The 21,644-nt window shown below is 34.1% G+C and overlaps 1 protein-coding gene across 2 annotated transcripts; it reads left to right on the forward strand.

Annotated features, from left to right (window-relative positions):
* The first annotated feature begins 903 nt into the window (after positions 1 to 903).
* On the forward strand, positions 904 to 20,292 carry LOC120637739 (E3 SUMO-protein ligase RanBP2-like). Of its 2 annotated transcripts, none has more exons than XM_039909716.1 (12): positions 904 to 1,108; positions 1,189 to 1,414; positions 3,759 to 9,220; positions 9,351 to 9,490; positions 9,572 to 10,980; positions 11,087 to 11,295; positions 11,697 to 11,837; positions 13,112 to 13,306; positions 13,920 to 14,261; positions 14,713 to 14,913; positions 16,080 to 16,202; positions 17,157 to 20,292. In XM_039909716.1, exons 1-12 carry the CDS (start codon positions 1,040 to 1,042, stop codon positions 17,205 to 17,207), a joined length of 8,568 nt encoding a protein of 2,855 aa, XP_039765650.1. In that variant the 5' UTR covers positions 904 to 1,039; the 3' UTR covers positions 17,208 to 20,292. The 2 variants fall into 2 exon arrangements, with proteins under 2 accessions (XP_039765650.1, XP_039765652.1); XM_039909718.1 differs by having other exon boundaries at positions 11,090 to 11,295.
* Positions 20,293 to 21,644: the final 1,352 nt, after the last annotated feature.

Raw genomic sequence — 21,644 nt, forward strand, 5'->3', positions numbered from 1 at the left:
TTACATGTGTAAACAAAATGCAGCACCGTGCACCTGATGGAAGTAAAACATAAATATTGTTACATTAAACTAATTAGTATTACTATGACACTACACTTTTCTGTTCTTTGTCCTTATTCTATTTTACAAAACTTTCTAAACTGAACTATAGTGGTAGGTCTTAAAATAGTACAGTCCTTGCCTATATACGAGTAGAAGTGGACAGAATGACAATACTTTTAGACCTGCCTGTTTTGTTTAGTTTAGATATTTGTTTGCAACTTAATTGGCACAGTTGTCGCCTTTATTGACTGCCATTGGTGTAATAAAAGGTTTGTTTGAACGCACTAATCTCTGGAACGGAACTTGGTACCGATAGGAAGGATGAAAGTTCGTATAAACGTCCAACATTTTTCAATTTATATCAATGATGAAATTGGTATTTATGTTCGATGGTTAGTTAGTTATATATGTTTTAGGATTCATAAAGACTCATCTCTAGAGTATATTATACATTTATTATTATTGGTTCTTTTGGTTAGAAGTTTGTACGTGAAACTTATCAGAAGTTGTACGCGGATCAAGTCGCTCAATACTGAACTGCTTGATGCATATGTTGCGTTTGTAGGTAATATAAGGGTGTGGTGGCAAAACTAAACGAACTGTTAAGAATAGTAAAGATTTGTATAAGAACAATAAGGCACGCATTGGTGATGATAAAATACACTGAGTTAATATTTAAAATACTCTAAAGCATATAATTTATCCAAAAGTTCATAAAATGATAAATAATAATTACTTGTTAATTTTATTAGCGATTTTTTTTATTTAGCCACTAGCTAGGTAATCAAAAATTTCCAGAATCTGTGGAAACTGGAAAGGGAAAATTGGTTTATGTTATAGGCAACTTAGGGAAGTCAGAAATTTTACAAATTCGCGTTCTAGCAAAAATAATGACGAGGTTTATTAAAGTTTGTCTGCTTTGTAAACCATTTAATTTAATTTGATTTTCTTTTGGTGTAGATTCGGAGAGTTTTTCGTTTAGTGATTATTTGTGAAAATGTATAGAAACAAAAAGGACGTCGATAAACACGTGGATAGTTTGATGTTCAAATTGTCACCCAAAGACGTAAGATATATTGTTATAAATTGATTTCGTTTTACAAGTTTTTTCAAAATATTTATTGTCTTCTTGTATATTCGTTTCAGTTCAAAACTAGAGCATATTCTATTGCGCGGTTGTATTTCGAAGTGGGGGATTATGGAAGCTGTCAAAAATACGTAGAACAGTACCTCACCCAAAAATCGAATAACGCAGCTGCCCATAAACTACTCGGCCAGGCATTTCAAAAGCTAGGGCAGAAGGAAAAAGCTATTGAGCAGTATAAAACCTCCCTGGACATTGATCCTACCCAAACGAGTACTATTCTGGATGGTAAGTGATCAGTAAATATATATATAGAAGGTTGTACGCAAATTCCAACCGGTGTTATGGCGTGGTGCGCGTATTAAGCAACAATAATAAAAAGGTTCTCCAGTTAGGTTTAAAGCATAGATTGATCAATGCTTAAGAACCAGGAACTTCACAATCTTGTTCCTCCATATGCATTCAAGACCATATGCATGCACCACAGCACAACAAGATGCTATGAGCGGTGTCATATTTATGTGGTTGATATTCAATCATCACACACAAAAAAGTTTACCAAATCTTTGAATAAGTACTGCTAAGTTGTGGAATGTCCTCCTCGGGAACTGTGTTTCTGACCAGATATAACTTGAATACCTTCAAGGCAAGAGCAATAGGCCATATTACCCTTAAATTTGAAAGGTCTAGTAAAAGAAAAAATCTAACATAATTTAAAAAAGATTACATTCCTTGTTCTTTTTAAAATATTTGATAACATTAATTTGACTGTTCAATATGGCACTTGTCACTAACTGACAGGTTATAAATATTAGAACTTTTCCTGTCTTTGAGAATAGTACAACATTGCCACTGTGCTTATCTGTGTGGTGGAGGAATACCTAAAACTGGCCTTAAGCGAGGTGTCCGATTGGGGTGACACTAATCTGGCATAGTTTAATGCTTCCAAAACCAACACGCGTGGGTTTTGTTTTCCGCGTAATGGAGTACATTAATGAAAAGTATTGAGCTTTAAGGTATCAGCATTTTGTCCAATCTTAACTCTGGACAATGCATCTAATCCAAAGCTAAAACTGCTAGGCACTAGGCATCCTCAGTGCTACTTCATGCGGGAACAACGTCTAGCCCTGTGCCAAGCTCAAAATTAGTTGTGTATGTAGTACAAAAGCCATTTATAGGATGGCTCTGCCGAGTACCAGCTTGATGCTTTGGATTTGGTGCTAGGCGACTTATTGGCAACAACCTTGTAGTCAGTAGACTTCTAAGTCTTAAATCTTAAACCTTTGCTGTCTAGATGTATTCTACAAGGTACATTTCAGAGAGTGTGCTCACAAGCTATTCAATTTGGTAAAACATTCTCCTTTCTACCATTGAACTGCAAGGCACCAAAAGAATTTGCACTGTTATATGCTGTAGAAATACCATCAACACGTACAAAGTGTGCTTCTTCCTCCCTGATATGCACCGCAAAGGCCACAAATGCCCTTCTAATGCCTTTAAATCAAGAGTGAATAGGCATCTTCTAGGCAAGCAAACCCCATCTTAGGCTGCATCATAACTTTCCATCAGGTGTGATTGCAGTCAAGCACTTGTCTAGATAGTTAAAAAAATAATCTACCAATTTTAACAAGATATACTTTTTATTGGAGAAGAATAAATGCTTCAACAAAAATAATATTGGTGTAAACAACGGTTTACTTTAAAAATGCCATAAAACATGAAATATTTGATCTATACCCTGGCATTATAACACAATTTTTGTGCAATTGAGTCCACCATCTTGTTTAATTTCTCTAACTGAGCAGTGTTCACTTAAAATTTGCTTAAATTAAAAGTTGTAAAAAACATGGAATTTCTTACCTAATGCACTACAGTGTATTTAAAAAAACCTTTGTTATGACAAAAACATTATTAAAGCAAAAAAAGGCCAGACACCCATGGAAGGAGAAGTTAGTGTGTGTTACAATTGCTCTGTTATGATTTTGATATAGGATGTTGTAAAGATGACCCTTTGAAAGTGACAAATACTTTCATTAACTGTAGGTTGGTTTTTTTAGTCCAATGTACCTATTTGTATACTTCTTCTTAAATGTTTTGAGGCTACTTGCTACTTTTTTTTGCTATTTGCTGTACCTCTACCAAAAATGGCTAGGTATAGGTTGAAAATGACTAAAAAGTATAATATACATAAAACTACACAAGTAAGGTACACTTTTGTAACTCAACTGTGAAACAGGAAATTATTGATTTTTAATTAACATTTTAACTGATTAGATTAACAACGATAATGTTAATAACAATTGTAGAGTTGAATGACACTGGAGTGATACAAAAATAGTGGGTTTATTTTCTGAACCCCAGGCATGATAAAAAAATATTTAAGTCACTGTACTAATTTATAAATTTTTTAAATTGATTTTAAGCACACTCTTCTTTCCTTCTAGTTGATAATAACTATACAAAAGCAAGGCAATAATTATATCAATTCTATTCATTAGGCTGGTTTGAATTCCAGATAAAAAAGGCCCAAATAAAAAATTTATTATCAAAATTATTAAAACATAGATAGAATTATATAATAATCTTTGAAAGCTTTATAATGAGTAATTCTATTGATTTGTCCTTGTTTCAGTTTGTGAATTACTAGCAGATGATGATGTTACCATTGACTCTGGACGTGCTAAGTACTGGTGTGAAAAAGCTGAAGCTATGTTTCCCAAACATCCAGTAACATTTAGTTTACGAGAAAAACTCCTGTCTGTTGCAAACCCAGATCCAGAAGCTCTAGTAAAGTTACTAAAAACTGAATTGGATACAAGGCCAAAAGATGCTGTGCTTCATATCCGTCTGATACAACATTTGCTTCGTAATAATAAAATCAAAGAAGCATTTGATCATAGTTGCAATATTGAGTTAGATAAAAAGTTATTTTCAAACAATTATGCTTGGTATGAAAGTCTATCTGAAATTCTTAAGTACAACCATTTAACAACAACTGATTGGTTATACCAGTTGCTTTTATTAACAGTAAAAGAGAGGATTTGTGTTTTAAGTCTAACTGAAGTACCAAATTCTTCTTCCAAAGGCTTGGTAGAATCAAGCAATCTTCTCCATGATTATGACCAATCTATTGAAAGTGTGGCGGAAACGGGTCCATCTCCAGGATTTCGTGAATTTCATAACAGTCTTTTAAAACATCATCAAGGGCAGTTGGCATTTCATACAGCAACATTTTTACTTAAAAAGACTAAAAAAGGACAATTCCATTGGAGAGAGATTAAGGATTGTTCAGCAACTTTGATGCTTATAGCTTGGCAAACCATTCCAATTGATCCTAAAGTTAACTGGTTAACTCATGCACCTGAGAAACAACAAAATGCTGTGCGTCGTTGGTATCTGGAGGGATCATACAGATGTTCTCAATCTGGGCATTTTTTGCTGGCTAATATGCAGGATAAAAGTGAAGTCTTTATAGATGAGGTTTCTCAGTTTTGCTCCAAAACCTACTGGAAAGATAGCTTGTATGAAAAAACATTTTCTGTGCCAGAGCAACTTGCCAAAAAGAAATCATCCCATTTAGTTTCAGATCAATTTAAAGTTCCTTTATTAAGGCTACCAAGAAAATCAGAAGTTCAGGCTTATGATGATGATGCACAAAGAGAATATCCCAATTCTCTTCACCATTTTGTCTGGATTCTACTTAATTATAAAAACTATGCTGAGTTTAGATGTACATTATTTGATATGCTAAGCCCATCTGCGATTGCAAGCTGTGGGCCTGAAACTCTTAATAAAATGGATATTCTCGCCTTTCTTTATAGCGCTACATTTACAGCTCAAAATCTGAAAGATAACAAAACTAACTTTGTTTCTATAGAAATGCCAGGTCTCTTTCCAGCCAACATTACAGATCTTTTGTGTTCCCTCCCTCAGACTAAATGGTGGGATTGTGCATACAAATTCAGCCAAAACGAGCTGGGTATGGAGTACACTGATATTCGATCCACATTAAGTCGTGGTATTGAAGTGGTGCGATGTATTGACAACCATGCGCTTGATCCTGAATTATTATGTATTTTAGGAAGAACTTTTATCACAAAAGCTAAAAAAACAAATGCTTCGGAAGAAAAAGCAAACCTGGAAGTACGAGCTTTACTTTATTACTCATCAGCCATACCCCTTCTCGAGAAATTGAAATCAAAAACTGTTTTAAAAATATTCGAAAAGAGAATGTTTGATTATACACACAAACAGCTCAGTACGAAAGAAATTAATCTTTTGTTAGAAGAGAGCAAACTGCAAATTGCACTTTCACATCTTAATGATGGTGAATATGAAAAGGTTATTAATCTTCTATCTAATGTGAAATCACCACAAGCTTACTACTATCTCAGTGAAACCTACAAAAAAATAGCATTGGAGGAAACCAGCTTATCTAAAAATATTGATAGTAAGTATGGAAGTTTATTAAATAAAGCTAAGCATTATGCTTATAAAGCTTTGAATAGTATGAAAAATTTTGAAGAGAATACAAGTCATTCTTTATACACTGATTTACAAACATTAATAGAAGATTTAGAATCACAACTCAGCAGAATTGACATTGATTTGGCAGCTAGTGCTACGAATGATGTTGACTTATCAGATGAGTATTCTGTTAGTGAAATTGCACCAATGCGATCTAGATCAAATCATTATCAGAATGTTAGTTCCACACCTAAGCAGACAAGACAGGGCGTTAATGTTAATGCTACAGCTTACCGTACAGCAATTGATTCCCAGACAATTGAAAGTGCTCAAGTAGATCAATTATTTTTAGACAGGATAGAAAAACAAATAAATAACTTCCACAAAACAGAAACTACAATCAATGTTTTTATGGATCAAACCAGAAACTGGTTTGAAGAGAATCGAAAATTGGGAAATCATATTATAAGTACTATTAATTCCCACATTGAAAACACGACAGATCAATTTAAAGACCTTAAAATATCTGTTGATCAAGTCAAAGAACAAATAGACGAATGTAGAAATGAGTCGAAAGATGTTAAAGACTTGAAGAAACAAATTGCAGAGTTAAAAAAAGAAGTAAATAAATTAAAGAAGACTTCAACAGATCACGCTATAGATGAAAGTGTTTTATACAATTTAGAGAATGATTACAGGACAAACGATAATCCGACTTTTACTGCACAACTTCCTTTTCAAGCTGCACCAATCGTGCCACCATTTGCTCAACGTCTTATGCCTCCATTCTCTATGCCATCTAATCCATATCAACTTTACGGACAGAATTTTTATAACCTTTACAACCAATATTCTCAATTTGCGCAGCCACCAGCTGTGCCCGGTGCATCACAGATGTTTGATCCGACAAGAGCTCAAATGAATTATCCAGGAGTTTATCCTACACCAGATCAAATGTATCTTGATGTCGCACATCTTGTTCCTCCGACACTCCCTACTGTTCCAACTATGCCTTCTGTTCCTACTACACATAATATACCCGCCGTATCTACTGTATCTTCGACATCCGTTGCACCAAAAGCTGCGACAGGATCTACGTCTAAAGTGTCACTGGATTCCAAAGAAAATTCAAAATCATTACCTGTGAATGTTGTGATAACTTCTTCTGATCCCTTGCCAACATGCGCCACTGTGCCAGCACCAGTGTTAAGTGTAACAATACCACAGAAACATGTTAAAGGAAGTCCCCATAATTATCAAATACCATTGCCTTCTTCAAATGATTGTAAGACAGTAGCACCTCCTGTCTTTAGTTTCCCGACATCATATAAATCTAATGTCACAACAGCGTCGAGTATTTTGAATTGGAATAGCAACTTGTCTTCTCAAGCAGAAAACACGTTATCTAAACCTAGTGGTAATTTATTCGATAAATCCGACAAATCGGAAAGCGTTGTTGATGGTATTTTCACTGGGTTTTCCCCAAATACTAGTATTAATAAATCACGAACTTTATCTGAAAGAAGTAACACATCTATTGATAATTATGACCCATGTCCAGACTTTAAACCAATTATACCATTACCTGCAGAAGTTAAAATTACTACTGGCGAAGAAGATGAAACCGTTATATTCAGTTCCAGAGCAAAACTATTTAGATTTGTTGATAAGCAATGGAAAGAAAGAGGCATTGGTGTAATGAAATTGCTCAAACACAAAGTAACTGGCAAAGTCAGAGTACTTATGAGGAGAGAACAAGTCCACAAAATATGTGCGAATCATATAATATCACCTAAAATGGAACTAAACCCTATGACAAATGAGACTAAAGCTTATTGTTGGATGGCTCATGACTATGCTGAAGAAACTGTTATTCTTGAAAAGTTTTGCATAAGATTTAAAACAGCTGACTTAGGTAAAGAATTTTATGAAACATTTGAGAAGGCCCGAAAAGAATCGTCTAATGTAGGTGGAAATGATATCAAGTATAATAGTAATGTTTCAAAATCAAATTTTGAAATAAGCGTCACCAAAGTTAACCCTTCCGTAATAGAAACTACAGCTGACATTCAATCTGGGAAACCCGTTGTTGGAGGATTTACTTTCAGCAGTAAACCATCTTTTAAAGCTATTGCGGAAACTACCGGTAATGAAGCTACGAAAGTAGAAGCTCCGAAAAATAAAATTAACGTGTTTAGTGGACTGACTTTCAATGCAGGAAATTCATTCACATTTGGTAATAATTTGAACCTAGCTACTAGTGTAAGTAACCAAATTGTGAAAACGCCAGATAATGCAGATTTAACGAAATTAAATACGTCAGATGTAGTTGAAGATTTCGAGCCAACAGCAGAATTTAAACCTGTTGTGCCACTACCTGCTCTCGTTAACCAAAAAACTGGCGAAGAAGATGAAATAATTTTATTTGAACATAGAGCTAAGCTTTTGCGCTTTGATGTTGGAGACAAAGAGTGGAAAGAAAGGGGACTTGGTAATATTAAATTACTTGTGCATAAAGAAAGCAATAAAAAATTACGACTTTTGATGAGAAGAGAACAGATTATGAAAGTTTGCTGCAATCATTCTGTCACAAAAGAAATGTCATTCCAAAAAATGCCTAATATGGATAAAGCAGTTACATGGTGCGCCAAAGATTTTTCAGAAGGTGAATTAGTTTCCGAAACATTTTGCTTACGTTTTAAAACTGCACAAATATGTGATGACTTTATTGAAGCTGTTAAAGCAGCTCAAATTAAAATTTGCGATGACGCAAAAGCTGTAAAAGAAGAACAGAATGCAGCCAAACAAAATAACCAAATAGGATTTGGTGATAGGTTCAAACCTAAGCCAGGGTCTTGGTTCTGTAAAACATGCTATACAAATAATTTAGAGACGTTTGTGAAATGTGCTTGTTGCGAAACTCCAAATCCAGAATTAAATAGCAATAGCAATAAAACATCTGTCATTACTTCTGGATGGGGAGACAAATTCAAACCTAAACCTGGATCTTGGGAATGTAAACAATGTTTTATTCGCAATGATTCTAATCATGATCAATGTTGTGCTTGTAATAGTTCCAAGGATGGAACTGTTAAAAAAACAGAAGTCAAAACCAATGATGCACCAAAATTCAATTTCGGTATTCCGTCAACCGCTACACAAAAGCCAAGTGAAACCAGTTCCAATCCATCTATACTAAAAACCCCAGAGCCTGCCATTTTTAGTACAAGTAATGTTCAAAAATTTACCTTCGGTATTCCGAAAACCGAAACACTTACATTTGGTGCGACAACGCAATCTCTAATTACACCAAATTTATTCAGTGCTAATAAAGTAAGTTCTGAAAATGCTAGTCCCATTAATTATAGCGTAAAGAAAGATGAAATGGAGAGCGTAAGCATAACACCTGTGAAAGCACCTTTATTGGAAACGCCGAAAACCAATATCACATCTTTAGGTAAGAGTACTGGAATATATGAATTCTCATTTAAACCATCAACGAAAGGAAAAAGTCCCGTCAAATCACCAAAAGACGATAAAGGTGATGACAGTGATGATAATGAATACGCATCTGAAGATGAAGGTCACCATATTCACTTTAGTCCGGTTATTGCAATGCCAGAAAAGGTAATTTAGTCATATTATTTTGTTATACTGTTACAATTTTTTCTCGTTAGTTTATTTCCTAGTTTTAAAATCCTATTACCGTATTATTTCCGTAAAGTTCCATTTAATGTATTTTATTTAAACATTATAGATTGAAGTTGTGACTGGAGAAGAACAAGAAGAGGAGCTATATTGTCACAGAGCCAAATTATTTATATTTAATAAGGAGTGGAAAGAACGTGGTGTAGGCAATGTCAAAATACTAAAACATAAGGAAACTGGCAATCTGAGGTAAGTCATTTAATATAAACAGCCCAAAACATTATTATTTTCGTTCTGTATTTTGTTTACATCTAATATTTTACGTTTTAGAGTATTGATGCGACGTGACCAAATTCACAAAATTTGCCTTAATCACACTTTGGTGCCTGAAATTATATATAAACCAAAGGATGACAAAACATGGCTATTTTATGCTAACGACTTCAGTGAAGGGCAGGTAGTTCTTCAACACTTTTGTCTTCGATTCAAAAATAAGGAAATAGCATTGCAGTTTAAAGATGCTGTTGATAAAGCACTAGCTGGGAAAAAAGTTTTATTCGGAGCCAATAATCAACCGCATAGCGAAAACACAACATCTGAAGATGTTGTTTTTGTAACTGAAATACAAGCTTCAAGTGAAGAAAAGCAAAGAGCTAAGGAGCTTATGTTACCAGAAAATTTCTATACATATAAAAATAAAGAGCCATGTTCAGGTTGCAGAGGTTGCGAGGAAGATAACAACACTAAACCAGAATCAGAGAAAGAAATACCAAAAAGTTCAAAATTGGGTTTATCAGTAGATTCGAATTCAGCTACACCACTTAAAAATTCACCATTAGTTTTCCAGAGTCCCACTAGTTCCGTTTATGGTACACCTAGTAATTTTGACAGGTCTACCAACACTACTATGTTCCGCACCCCGTTAAGCGCCATTAAATCGAATACCACACAAGCTGCTTCACTGGCAACATCAACTTTTAGTTTTACAGATAATGATTCAACAGATAAAGAAAATACTCTGACGGATAGTCCTAACACACATATTTCTTCCCAACCAGTTTCTTTTGTTACTGGAGGAATAATGCAAAACCAAACGGCTGCGTCTAAAACTTCAATTTTAGCTGCTCCAAAATTAAATATGTTGCATCCCTCAAATGATATGAGCAAATCTGAAACTGAAACTATAGCTCACACAGACGAAAATAAACCTATCTTTGGCGAGAAGAACTCTGGCAGCACAGGGTTATCAACTAACAAGTCTATATTTAGTTTCAACCCTCAAATTAACAAGGGTGATTCTCGGACAACCTCCATATTTTCGGATACAAATGTTTCTCAAGTTAACCTTTTTAGTAATAATTCTCAAGAAAGTATATTTGGTCCTGCTGCTTTAAAAAGTATACAATCGAAACCGCTAATATTTGGAAATGGAACGTTTTCTTTTGGAACTGATCTGAGTCGGGAAACACCCAAAAACATCTTTGGCGTAACAACTATAGATAAGCAAAAAACCTCAGATTCTACCAGTAAAAACCAACTTGAAAAACTGCAAGAAAATCAAAACAATGCAAAAATAATTAGTGAAAAATCGGATAACGTATCAAGTACACTTGAAATAAATAAATCTGTTGAACCAATAGTAAATGCTGACTCTGCAACAAAAGACATTTTATGTAAAGCTGATAGTTCACTAACATTTGAAGCATTAGTATCAAGTTCTCCCAGTATTAAAATACAGGGTGAGTACGAAATATATTTAATTATATACGCCTAATTAGTAGTTAATGTTAATTATCGTCCTTTTTATAAAATTATTATTTGATGTAACAAAAAACTCAATTTCAGTAGAACCCGGTTTTAAATGGGAGGGTGCCGGGCAACAACTCTTCGTAAATACGTCTGCTAAGGAGTCTAGCAATAAATCGAAGAATAATAGCGGTGCGGCAGACGATTCGGGAGCGGCTGCTAGCGCCGAGGAAGAATACGATCCGCATTACGAACCCATTGTGCCCATGCCTGACAAGATCGTAGTTACAACTGGTGAAGAAGATGAGGTAATGTCGCTTACTTTATTATTATAAAATTGTCATAGCTAATCTTGAATGGTTACATGAAATGTTTTAATAGTACATATTTTCTGATTGTTGCTGATCTGTCATCTCCTTACAAAATTGTGATGAGAGATCATACTCAATACGTAATTTTGTTAAGGATGGATCAGGTAGGGCAGGAATTTAAATCCATATCTATATAGGTCTTTCGAGGTTGTTGTGTCCCAGGGCATCTTTAAAGGCCACTGAACAACAATTGTTTAAAAATAAGTTTTGAAGCAGAATACGGTACGTTTTGTAACTTGTGTTGAACGTAATTTTGGGAGAATGTTGTAATGTAAGATTTTTTAAATGATTTCGGCTTAACTCCTTCTTCTTCAAAATGTATATATCTTAAATTGCAGCAAAAACTGTTTGGCGAACGCTGCAAGTTATTCCGCTTCGATGATAAATCTCGTGACTGGAAAGAGCGCGGAGTCGGTGAAATGAAAATATTGTATCATCCGCAGCGTAACAGTTATCGTTTTCTTCTAAGAAGAGAACAGGTGAGAATTAAATGAATCGATTAAAATAACGTATTGACGATCCTTTTTCACTTTAAAGATACTAATAATTATGTTTAGGTTTCAAGTGAAGAGTACAAAATCGCACACACGCACTTTTTTTTTTAATATAATAATAAAAAAAAATTAAAAAAATATACTTCGATAATACACACGTCGCCATCTAGCCCCAAACTAAGCGTAGCTTGTGTTATGTATACAAAGATGAGTGATGAATACTTTAATGAATAATATACATAAATACTTATAATTTAAACATAAACACCTCACTGAAAAACGGTCTTGTTCATCACACAAACATTTCCAGCTATGGGAATCGAACCCACGGCTCTGGACTCATAAAGCAGGGTTGCCGCCTACTGCGTCAATCGGCCTTCATTGCAACCACCTGTTTATTTATCAATGAATTTAAAAGTAGTATAATGTAGTCATTGATTCCTCCAATCACTGAAATATTATTTCATACACTTGCTTGGCTTACATTTGGTTTAAGATGTGAAAAATTCATAACAATTTAATGACTTATTAATAAAATATTTAATTCAGAGCAGTCTAGATTTCCTATAATAGATATAATCATTATAATTAAAAAGAGTAATAATTGACATCATGAATTTGTGGCTCAGCTCTTCGTTTTTCGTTCTAATATGCGTGCAACAGTGGACGGGACAATTGTGGCCAACAAAGGGCCAGTATGTCCAGCTACAGGCCAGCTTATAGCAGTTTCAATTCTTTCTATATTAGTCTTTCCCGACCATATGTGTGTTATGTATGTTTATGGCTATATGTGTTTTAAATTTTATTCTGGTCTTATCCTTATTTTAATTAATTTTTTATTTATTTATTTAATGCATATTACATCCCGCAACCGCGTGATCGCGCTGTTTTAATTTTACATTATCTCGTAGACTGTGCCCAAATAATATTTTGTAGATGGCATGGGTCAACTTAATGTTGTCACTAAAAAATAAAACTGTTTTGTAAGGAATAATAATGAATGACTAATAAACCCTTTGAAAGGCGTGCTTTTGAAAATGCGTTATTATGGCGTATTTGTAATTTACATTCAATAAGCTGTCATCTTATTATTATCGCAATAAAATATAGCTTAAATTACTACTGGATAGAAACCTTTCAAATGGTGAAAGAATGATTAAAATTAGCTTAGGAGTGTCAAGAGTTTATCGATTACAAACAGACAAACGATTTTTTTACTTTTTAATATTAGTATTGAAAATATTATTTTGTTTTTGTAGGTTCACAAAGCTGTTTTAAATATGCTCCTGTTTATGGACTTAAATTTGTTGCCATTGAAAAATTCAGTCTGTGCTTGGACTTGGGCCGGCCAGAATTTCGCCGAGAGTGAAGGCGAGCACGAAACATTGGCAGCTAAATTCAAAACAGCTGAAATAGCTGAAGCTTTCCACAACAAGGTCGTAGAGTGTGTCAGGGTATGTACTCATTTTAGTAGAATACTAACTAGTTGTTACTCGCAGCTTCGTTCGCCTGGAAACTTTAATGTGCATATGCCTGTTATTCTCTGTTTTCTAAACTACCGCTATATGCAAAATTAAAATACAATTTCTTGATCTGTCAAAAATAAAAAAATATATCGATCCCACGAAAACATTTTTAGCCTATGTGGTATTCCAGAATTAAATCTATCATTGTGCTAAATTTCATTCGAATAACCAACATCCATCTAAACTTTCGCAATCGCAAATTTGCATATAATTTGCATTGCTGTTATTTTGTTATTTGGATTGTTGATTAAAAGCGGACGGAACCTAATTTGTACCTGCTTATTTACTTTGGTTGTTTTAAAACATTCAAAATATGCATCTTATATGGCATTGACATTTTGCTAAATAAATTTCCATTCCATTAGATCGAGTAGACAATGCTTCTCATTATATTCCAACTGAATCTCTGAACTAAACTAAATTGACACTTGACTTGTCTTGTCGATTTATTTTAAAGATTATGAACAATAGATTTATTAGTGCCAATCACTAATATATTAAACACATTTTTGTTAATAAGCAAACATTTACAATTATGCAGAAAATACAAGCGTCAGCCGCACAGGCCATAAGGAATGAAAAAGAAGGCCGAGAGATAAAGTTTGAGAGTGTCCCTCCATTGCGGCTACCGAAGCATTTAGAAGGTGCCCGTGCGGATAGTAAGGCTCCCTCTGTATCACACGCTAGTGTAGCACCTAAACCAGATGTAGGACCTTCCAATGAAACTGAGAAGAAAGAAAACGGCGATTCGCAGAAGGCGGGTGAAACTAGCGACACGAAACAAGTTCAGTTTGAAGAGCCGGAGGAAGGTCATGGGAACTATGATGACGAGGATTACGAGCATGACTATGAAAACGCTGAAGGCTATGAATACTACTATGGGGTAAGTTTTTTTTTCATAATTATCATTGATATCATTCCTGTGGTATTAATTTTTAATGCTATTCAAATTAAATACAGGATGCTATTTTTATGACTGCTGCAGAAAGAAAATGAGTTAAATTGTTGGAATAACTCTGAAATTGTCTATCTAATTATCCCACACACCTTTCGCACCTTTCAAATGTCAGAGAATACTAGTTTATTACATCATTATTTCGTTACATACTTCTCTATCGAGTCGATATCACTTTCCGTGGTATTTTTAAAATAATTAAAAATTCTTCTTATATAAAAAGTCACCAAAACCCCTTATCAATAATCTAAATCAATTGTACTCGTAGCATCATTATCCCAAAAATTCCAAATCCGCTGTGTCTAGGTCTTTGTGCAGACCAATTCTTAAAAACTTACGTCACCTATTAGTCTATAATAAATTCCACCATATTGAACAGAACGAGGATGAGGAAGAGTCGTCTGCGTACTACCCGTGCAAGGCTGTGGTGCAGCGGGACGGGCATCAAGAGACTCACGAGCAGACGCACATACAAGTGTCTTTCGATCAAGACATCTGCTCGCCCAAGATCCTCGTCACGGATTACAACACCGGCGAGATACTAGCTGACATGCTCATCCATACTGATACCGAGTTCCAGGTAACATTATTTTAGGGTTACTCATGAAACCCATCACAGGGTATCCTGTTAGACGTAATTAAACGAAAAGGAATAAACCCCCAATAGTTTTCAAGATATTTATCCCTGTTATCACTAAACCTAGGGAACTCTTAAATCGGATGCCTAATGATTTAGGAGACGAGAGGCGCCGTCTAAAGTCACGTCGCCGATTCTGCGGTGCTTTATGATAAGGGAACTCGTAAACTTAATAGATGAAAAAAATATAAATTCATTTTTTTAAATTAACCTTAAATTTCATACTAAGAAATGAAAAATATGACAATACAAACACAAAATACCACACCTTTTGGCAAGAGTCATAGACGAGTTAGGTTCTAGTTGCCTGATGAAATCAGGTAAAAAAAGGAAAATTAATGCCTAGGAATCTTAGGCATTACCTACTTCTGCATTGTCTTGTTCGTCGAAAGTGAAAACGGGCATTAGGGCCATAGTGGTATAACGATGAAATAGTTATGTTTTGTTTTTTCACTAACTGACAGCATCTTTAAAAGCTGAGCATGAAAAAATACTTATAATATTGTAATGTTTTGTCACAATTATTTTATCGCCCTAAATATTTAAACTTGAAGCAAAAAATATTCAGTTTGAGGGAGTGCAACTGAGATATTTGTAACACAGTCATTCTACAGCTTTAGGAAAAAATAAAAAAAATATTGTCAAAGTAACGGTTTTAAAATGAATGATTTTTGTTTTTAGTTCTCTTGTAACTGAACGGTATTCTCTTTGGAGAATACCCTAACATATACCTAACCTAACGTATCGAGACTACTTCTATACTTCAAGGTGAATCTTGGATCCTTTTCGATAAACTATGTCTAACTGATGAAAAACGTTATCTTTTTATTTGGGTTTAATTAATACTTTTAGCTTTACTGACAGAAAAACGTTTATATACTACATTTTATTGACGTGACTCAGAATGAGAAGGGTTTAGGCAGTACTCCACCATGCTAACAAAGTGCGGTTTGGTGGAACTTCACACGACCTTGAGAACGATATGGAGAACTCATAGACATGCAGTTTTCACGATGTTTTCTTTCTCACTGGGAGACCGAAGCCCCGACCACTAGGCTATCCCCGATCTTTGTATTACAAATGTTTAATATATTTTTTTATTCGAACAGCTGTCTGGCGACACATGTTCCTGGTCGGGGGCTGATTACACCAGCAACGTGTCTGTAGAAAAGTCGATAACCGTCACTTTCCCCGACAGCTATACAGCCTTGGAGTTTTATGACAGCTGTGAGGTAAGCTAAGATTTCATAGAACTAGGCTTAGATGTTCGCAAATTAAATTTTTAACTAGTTTAAGTTTCAAAGGTTGATAAATTAGAAATAGTTTTACACCTGTGATTAATTAATAAATAAATCTTCAGATTGATTATTGCCTGGTAGTTTTAAAGTAGCTTTATAGTGAGCATACATATCATAGTATTAGGCTAGGTTCAGGTTCTGGCGGAATGCAAGATTCGAAATAATTGTTTTAGTTTTGTAAGACATAAGATAAGAAAGATACAAAAGTCTGTTTATTGGTTTGCTATATATGTTCGGCACAACCACTGAAACGATTTTGACGGAATTTGGCACAGATATAGCTCACTAACTATCTCTTTAATAAGTATAGTTTAGGTATCCCTTGGGTGTCCGAAGCAATTGGCCAAACCTCGGCGTTCAATCCTACAAGCAACCAATGAACATGATCTTGCTCGAACGCGCCCCTCTTGTGATTGGTTGTTCGCTGGACGCAATCTTGAATGACGCTAAGGTTGGATGCTGGACTTGTTTTTTAGGATATGCTTTATCCCGGGTACCTCGAAATTTCGTTCGACAGTTTTTTTTTAACAGGGTAACTCGCAGAGTAGTTTTTAGTATTAGTAGAGCTTTTTGTGACAGAGATCGATCGGGGTGGAACTGACGCCATGGTTATTTCTGCCGCAAAGCAGCATTGTTGCAATGATGTGATCGGTGTGAAGGGCGTTGGTGCCTATGTAATTACAGGCACATGAGGCTTAACACCTACGCTTCCGGTTGCAGGACGTGTTCCTTACATGCCCTGCGAAGTGTTGCTCGGTTTATATGCGATGGGTTTCAGCCTACCATGAGGCCATCTGCTTGGTCCGGACAATTATTATTACTATAAAAAGTAAAAAAACACCAGTAATACAACGCAGACAAATTATATGTTTCGTATTATTGTTTCAGACCAGCAAAGCGACCTGCGCGACGTACGCGTCGACAGATCCAGAATCGTAGACTTAGTTATGTTTAACATATGTTGGTAGACCGACTTGTGTTTCCGGATGTTTAGTCACTAAGTATGTATTAAAAATAATGTATGGTATTGTGTATTAAGTCTTGTAGACTTAGAAACTTCTTGTTAGAATTGATGATTAGTATCACTAAGTTATCATTTGTATCACTAAGACAACTCAACATACAGAATTTTATTACTATTCCTATTAGTGACTCAAGATAATGTAGTTATTGTTTTTCGAAATTAATTTAATAATATAAATTCAACATTATATAACCGCAACAGTATACTAATGTTTTCCACGGACTATTATTAAATCAATTCTTAAAAACAATACATTTTTATTTTTATGATTGGCCATAGTGTGTGTAGACCCATGCATACTTCCTGGCTTATATGGAAATAATTTATGAAATAAAAATAAAAAAAGTAATTAAAATTATCGGGCAATTAGTGTGAAATATTTTAGTTAAATTCTATAGTATCATTTTGTTGTTTAGTATTTCCAATTGAAAACCTAACTCTACTTTATTTTTCTAAAAGCCAACCTGAAAGTGATATGACACTGTTCCGATGAAGAATTGAATTTTTGTTTGTAGATTGTTTTATACCTTTTTTTTAAATATAAATGACATTTCACTAATATTGCTGTCGTAGTCGGTGTTCGAACCTTTTCACCTTGTGCATTGTTATGTATGAGGTACATAGTATAATAATTTTATATGTTCTAATATTATTATGAACCATTGAAAATATTGAATTATTTGGTTTCTCCAAGGCAAGTTTACAGGTTACCTATCGTTTTAATCATTTTTGCTATTCAACGAGAATCCAGCTTATTGTTTTGTTTCCGCTTCAATATAGTATTGGCACATGCTATTGGCGGATTGTGGTGAAAAAAGTAGCAAAGTAACGATGGCTCCAAATTCGTGAGTGAAATCTTATTTTCAATGGATGAATGACTAAAAATGTATGTACATCTATATTATAAAATACTTTTAAACCGAGCTTGCATGTGCCGATACGTGAAATGTGTGTATTATGCTTGAATATGTGTAAATCCCACATCCAAAAGTCTGAGGTTTAAGTAATTTATGAATTTATTAATGACAATTTCGATATTATCTCGGATTTGTATTGATAACAATCGACTTAAACTAATTATTCATGTATATTAATTGTCCAATAATAATAATAGCAGCAATTAGTCGTTAGTGCTTAGATCTGAGGTTGCCCTTACCTTTTCACATAATATGTGTTACATGTTTTTCACATAATATGTCAACATTATTTACAAGTTGCTGTTCAAGCTTTGTTTTTAATTGCGAGTTACTTCTTTAAAAGTGTTTCATTCATATTCTTACAACACAATTAGTGACTGAAAGCAAATAACACTTGTTACGTTTGAATGATAATGTATTTAAAATTGGTTCCTTTACTAACTTAACAATCTGTAAATAGAAAGTTCATAAAGTATTTCGACTAGAACTGTAAATTCACTTCATTTGAATAAAAATAAACCTCTTTAACTCACTATAATATAATAATAAATCATATTTTTTGATGGTTATTTAATCAGTTCCATAATAGGTATTGGGTCGAGATCGGTTTTGTTCATTCAAATGGTGTGGAAAAATTAATGAGAATTCATATTATTACTTATATATGTGGTTTCTTTCGCTTCATTGCAGTATGAGCAATTGTGTTAAAATATGATTTAAAATTAAAAAGGCATTGATTATGTGTTGTACACAAGAAACTGAACAAAATTGACACCTTTTTAAAGTTTATCGGAGTTACCTTCTATTCGGAGATTAATCATTATTCTATATCCTAAACAAAGCTTTATTTATCCTTACATCAGAAAATATTTTTAATTTAACTTTTAAGTTGATTTCTTTTTACGCATTTAGACAATTACCAAAAGTCTAACGCGGACATAAAGCAATATCGGGCTTAGTTTAGGATAGAGAGCAATTATTATTTTTATTAATAGAGCATTGATTAGCCGATTAATTTTTATTAATATATTTTACAAAGATGAACCAATAAGTTTCAAGTCGTATGGGGTAGCGTGTTATAAATATGTCCCTGTCTTTAAATCGTGTCAATTAAGTTCATCCTTCTGTGTCACGAAGTACGCACTGTTTAATTGTTTCATCATTTCATTTTCTGTATAAAATTGAACAACTGCAAATTCTACAAGATTTAAATGATAAAGTAGACTATTGTAAGTAGAAAGAAAAGAGATCTGATCAATATATATGTTTTTCCTTTAAAAGGAACTATGGTAAGTGCTTTTGTAGTTTTTAATATAATTCAAGTAACGGGACGGGAAAACATGCAACCCGACATCCCACACCACGTGCAGTCCGCATGTTGACCAGTAAACTCAGAAGATAAAAAACACATTACCAATACTCATCGCCGGGAGTTGGTAATTTATTTCTATAAAAACTATTATATTATTAGAAAAACACCTTTATCGCGTGGAGTATGGTGGCGTGTTGTCAATGTGTTTCCGGCTTTAATGATTTATTGAAATTGATCAGGTCTTTTTCTATGACAACTAAAGGCGACTCACCATTCGTCTAGTTGATACTGTATTCATTAGTGTCTTTATTTAAAATAAAACTATTTATTGAATTGTGGTTTTAATAATTATTGATAAAAATGTATTTGATATAATACCATTGAATTGTGAAAACTAATGAACGCAGTATATTATGTTATAATTAAAATTGTAAAAGGTGTTTTAGGGTTTGTTTCCACTGAAGCGAAGACCAGCAGAGTCAATAGTGTAATATATCCTGTGAACAAACGTAACTTTTAGTACGTAGCTCACGGTATAGGTTGCACACGTAGTATGGCTTCAGAGTTGAAATTTAAAACGAGATATCGTGATAAAATCATTGATTCATCGATTTTTAATCTGGTTCTTCCTGCACGTCTTGATACCAATCATAGATTACTTTGTCCTAGTTGCACGTTAAGTGAAACTTAAAATCTAGAGATCCCTTTTTCGATTAAATTTGACAATGTAAACTATCAGCTTAAAACAAATAAAATGTTGTATACAATTTTTTTTTGTTTTTACCAATGAACCCCGAATTAACCAACCACCACTTGGTGAGAGTACACTGTGATAGCCAGTGACAGCCACACTGACGTAATATGAAATGGACTTCGTGACAACGCCATTTGTTTGATTAACAGTATTTGCATAGCATGATATATTTAATTAATTTATTGTAGGTTGTAGGCCGAAAGAACGCCACCGTATTTGCTAAATACCGTTTAAGGCTGTGTTTATGAATTGGTCAATGGTATAAAATATGAGTCATTAGAACATTTTGTAATACTGTGTTCGTAAGTTGAAATTTAAAAGATTGGTTGTTTTAGGAGTTTCTTGCGCCACTTCTCTAAGACCGCTTACGGATATAGGCAACTTCGTCTGTCGTTTATATTTGATTAAAAAAAAAAACAAATTTCATATATTATGACATCAGCTTTTTGCCAGTGCCAAAATCAGTCTAGATGTTTTGGTGATTAGCCGGAACAACGGACAGACAAACAAATTTTAAGGATGGCTTTGTTTTTTATGCGTACTGTTTATTATACTTAAAAAAGCATTTAGTAAGCGCATATAACCCTTACCCTTACCCCTTACCCTTGTGGGTAAGGCTTTCGTGGCGACCGAGTTCGAGCCCCGGCACGCAACACTGACTTTTCGAAGTTATGTGCGTTTTAATTCAAGCAATTTTGCTTTAAACGGTGAAGGAAAACATCGTGGGGAAACCTGCACGCCTGAGAGTTCTCCATAATGTTTTCAATGGCGTGTGAAGTCTACCAATCCATAAACCTGAGAGGAGACCCGAACCCTGGAGTAGGCCTGTAATGGGTTGATTATGATGAAGCATTGAGTAAATAACTGTTATTTTGACATTGCAAATACCCTTTAGTTTGTATAGATTTAACCAAACTACGATAAACGAATTTTTCCCATGAAATTCCAAAAAGCAACTTATAAAATAAATCAATGTACGTTTGGTGAATTGTACATGAAATTGTACAAGATTCTAGATTAATATATATTTATTTGCATAGGCATCAAAATAAAGCTACTTCATTACTCCTAATTATTTTGACTGTTCGCTCGAAATGGTCGATTCTGCGTAAAGTGATTGTATATAACTCCTAGTTGACGCTGCATAAGCTGATAGATTTTTGCAAGAAAAAATATCTGTAATGTTATGATGATATATGATTGAAAGTTTTAATTTTTTTTTATTTCTATAAGAGTATTTATATACCTAGGGATACCTTTTTCGTAAATTTTGTATGAGTCCCGACGTCCATTTCATATTACGTCAGAGGCCAGCCATAATACACACGTTGAAAATAAGAGGTTATAGAGACACTAAGATAAACAATAA

This window comes from Pararge aegeria, chromosome 4 (assembly GCF_905163445.1).
Source record: "Pararge aegeria chromosome 4, ilParAegt1.1, whole genome shotgun sequence".
In the NCBI taxonomy this organism is placed as follows: Eukaryota; Metazoa; Arthropoda; class Insecta; order Lepidoptera; family Nymphalidae; genus Pararge; species Pararge aegeria.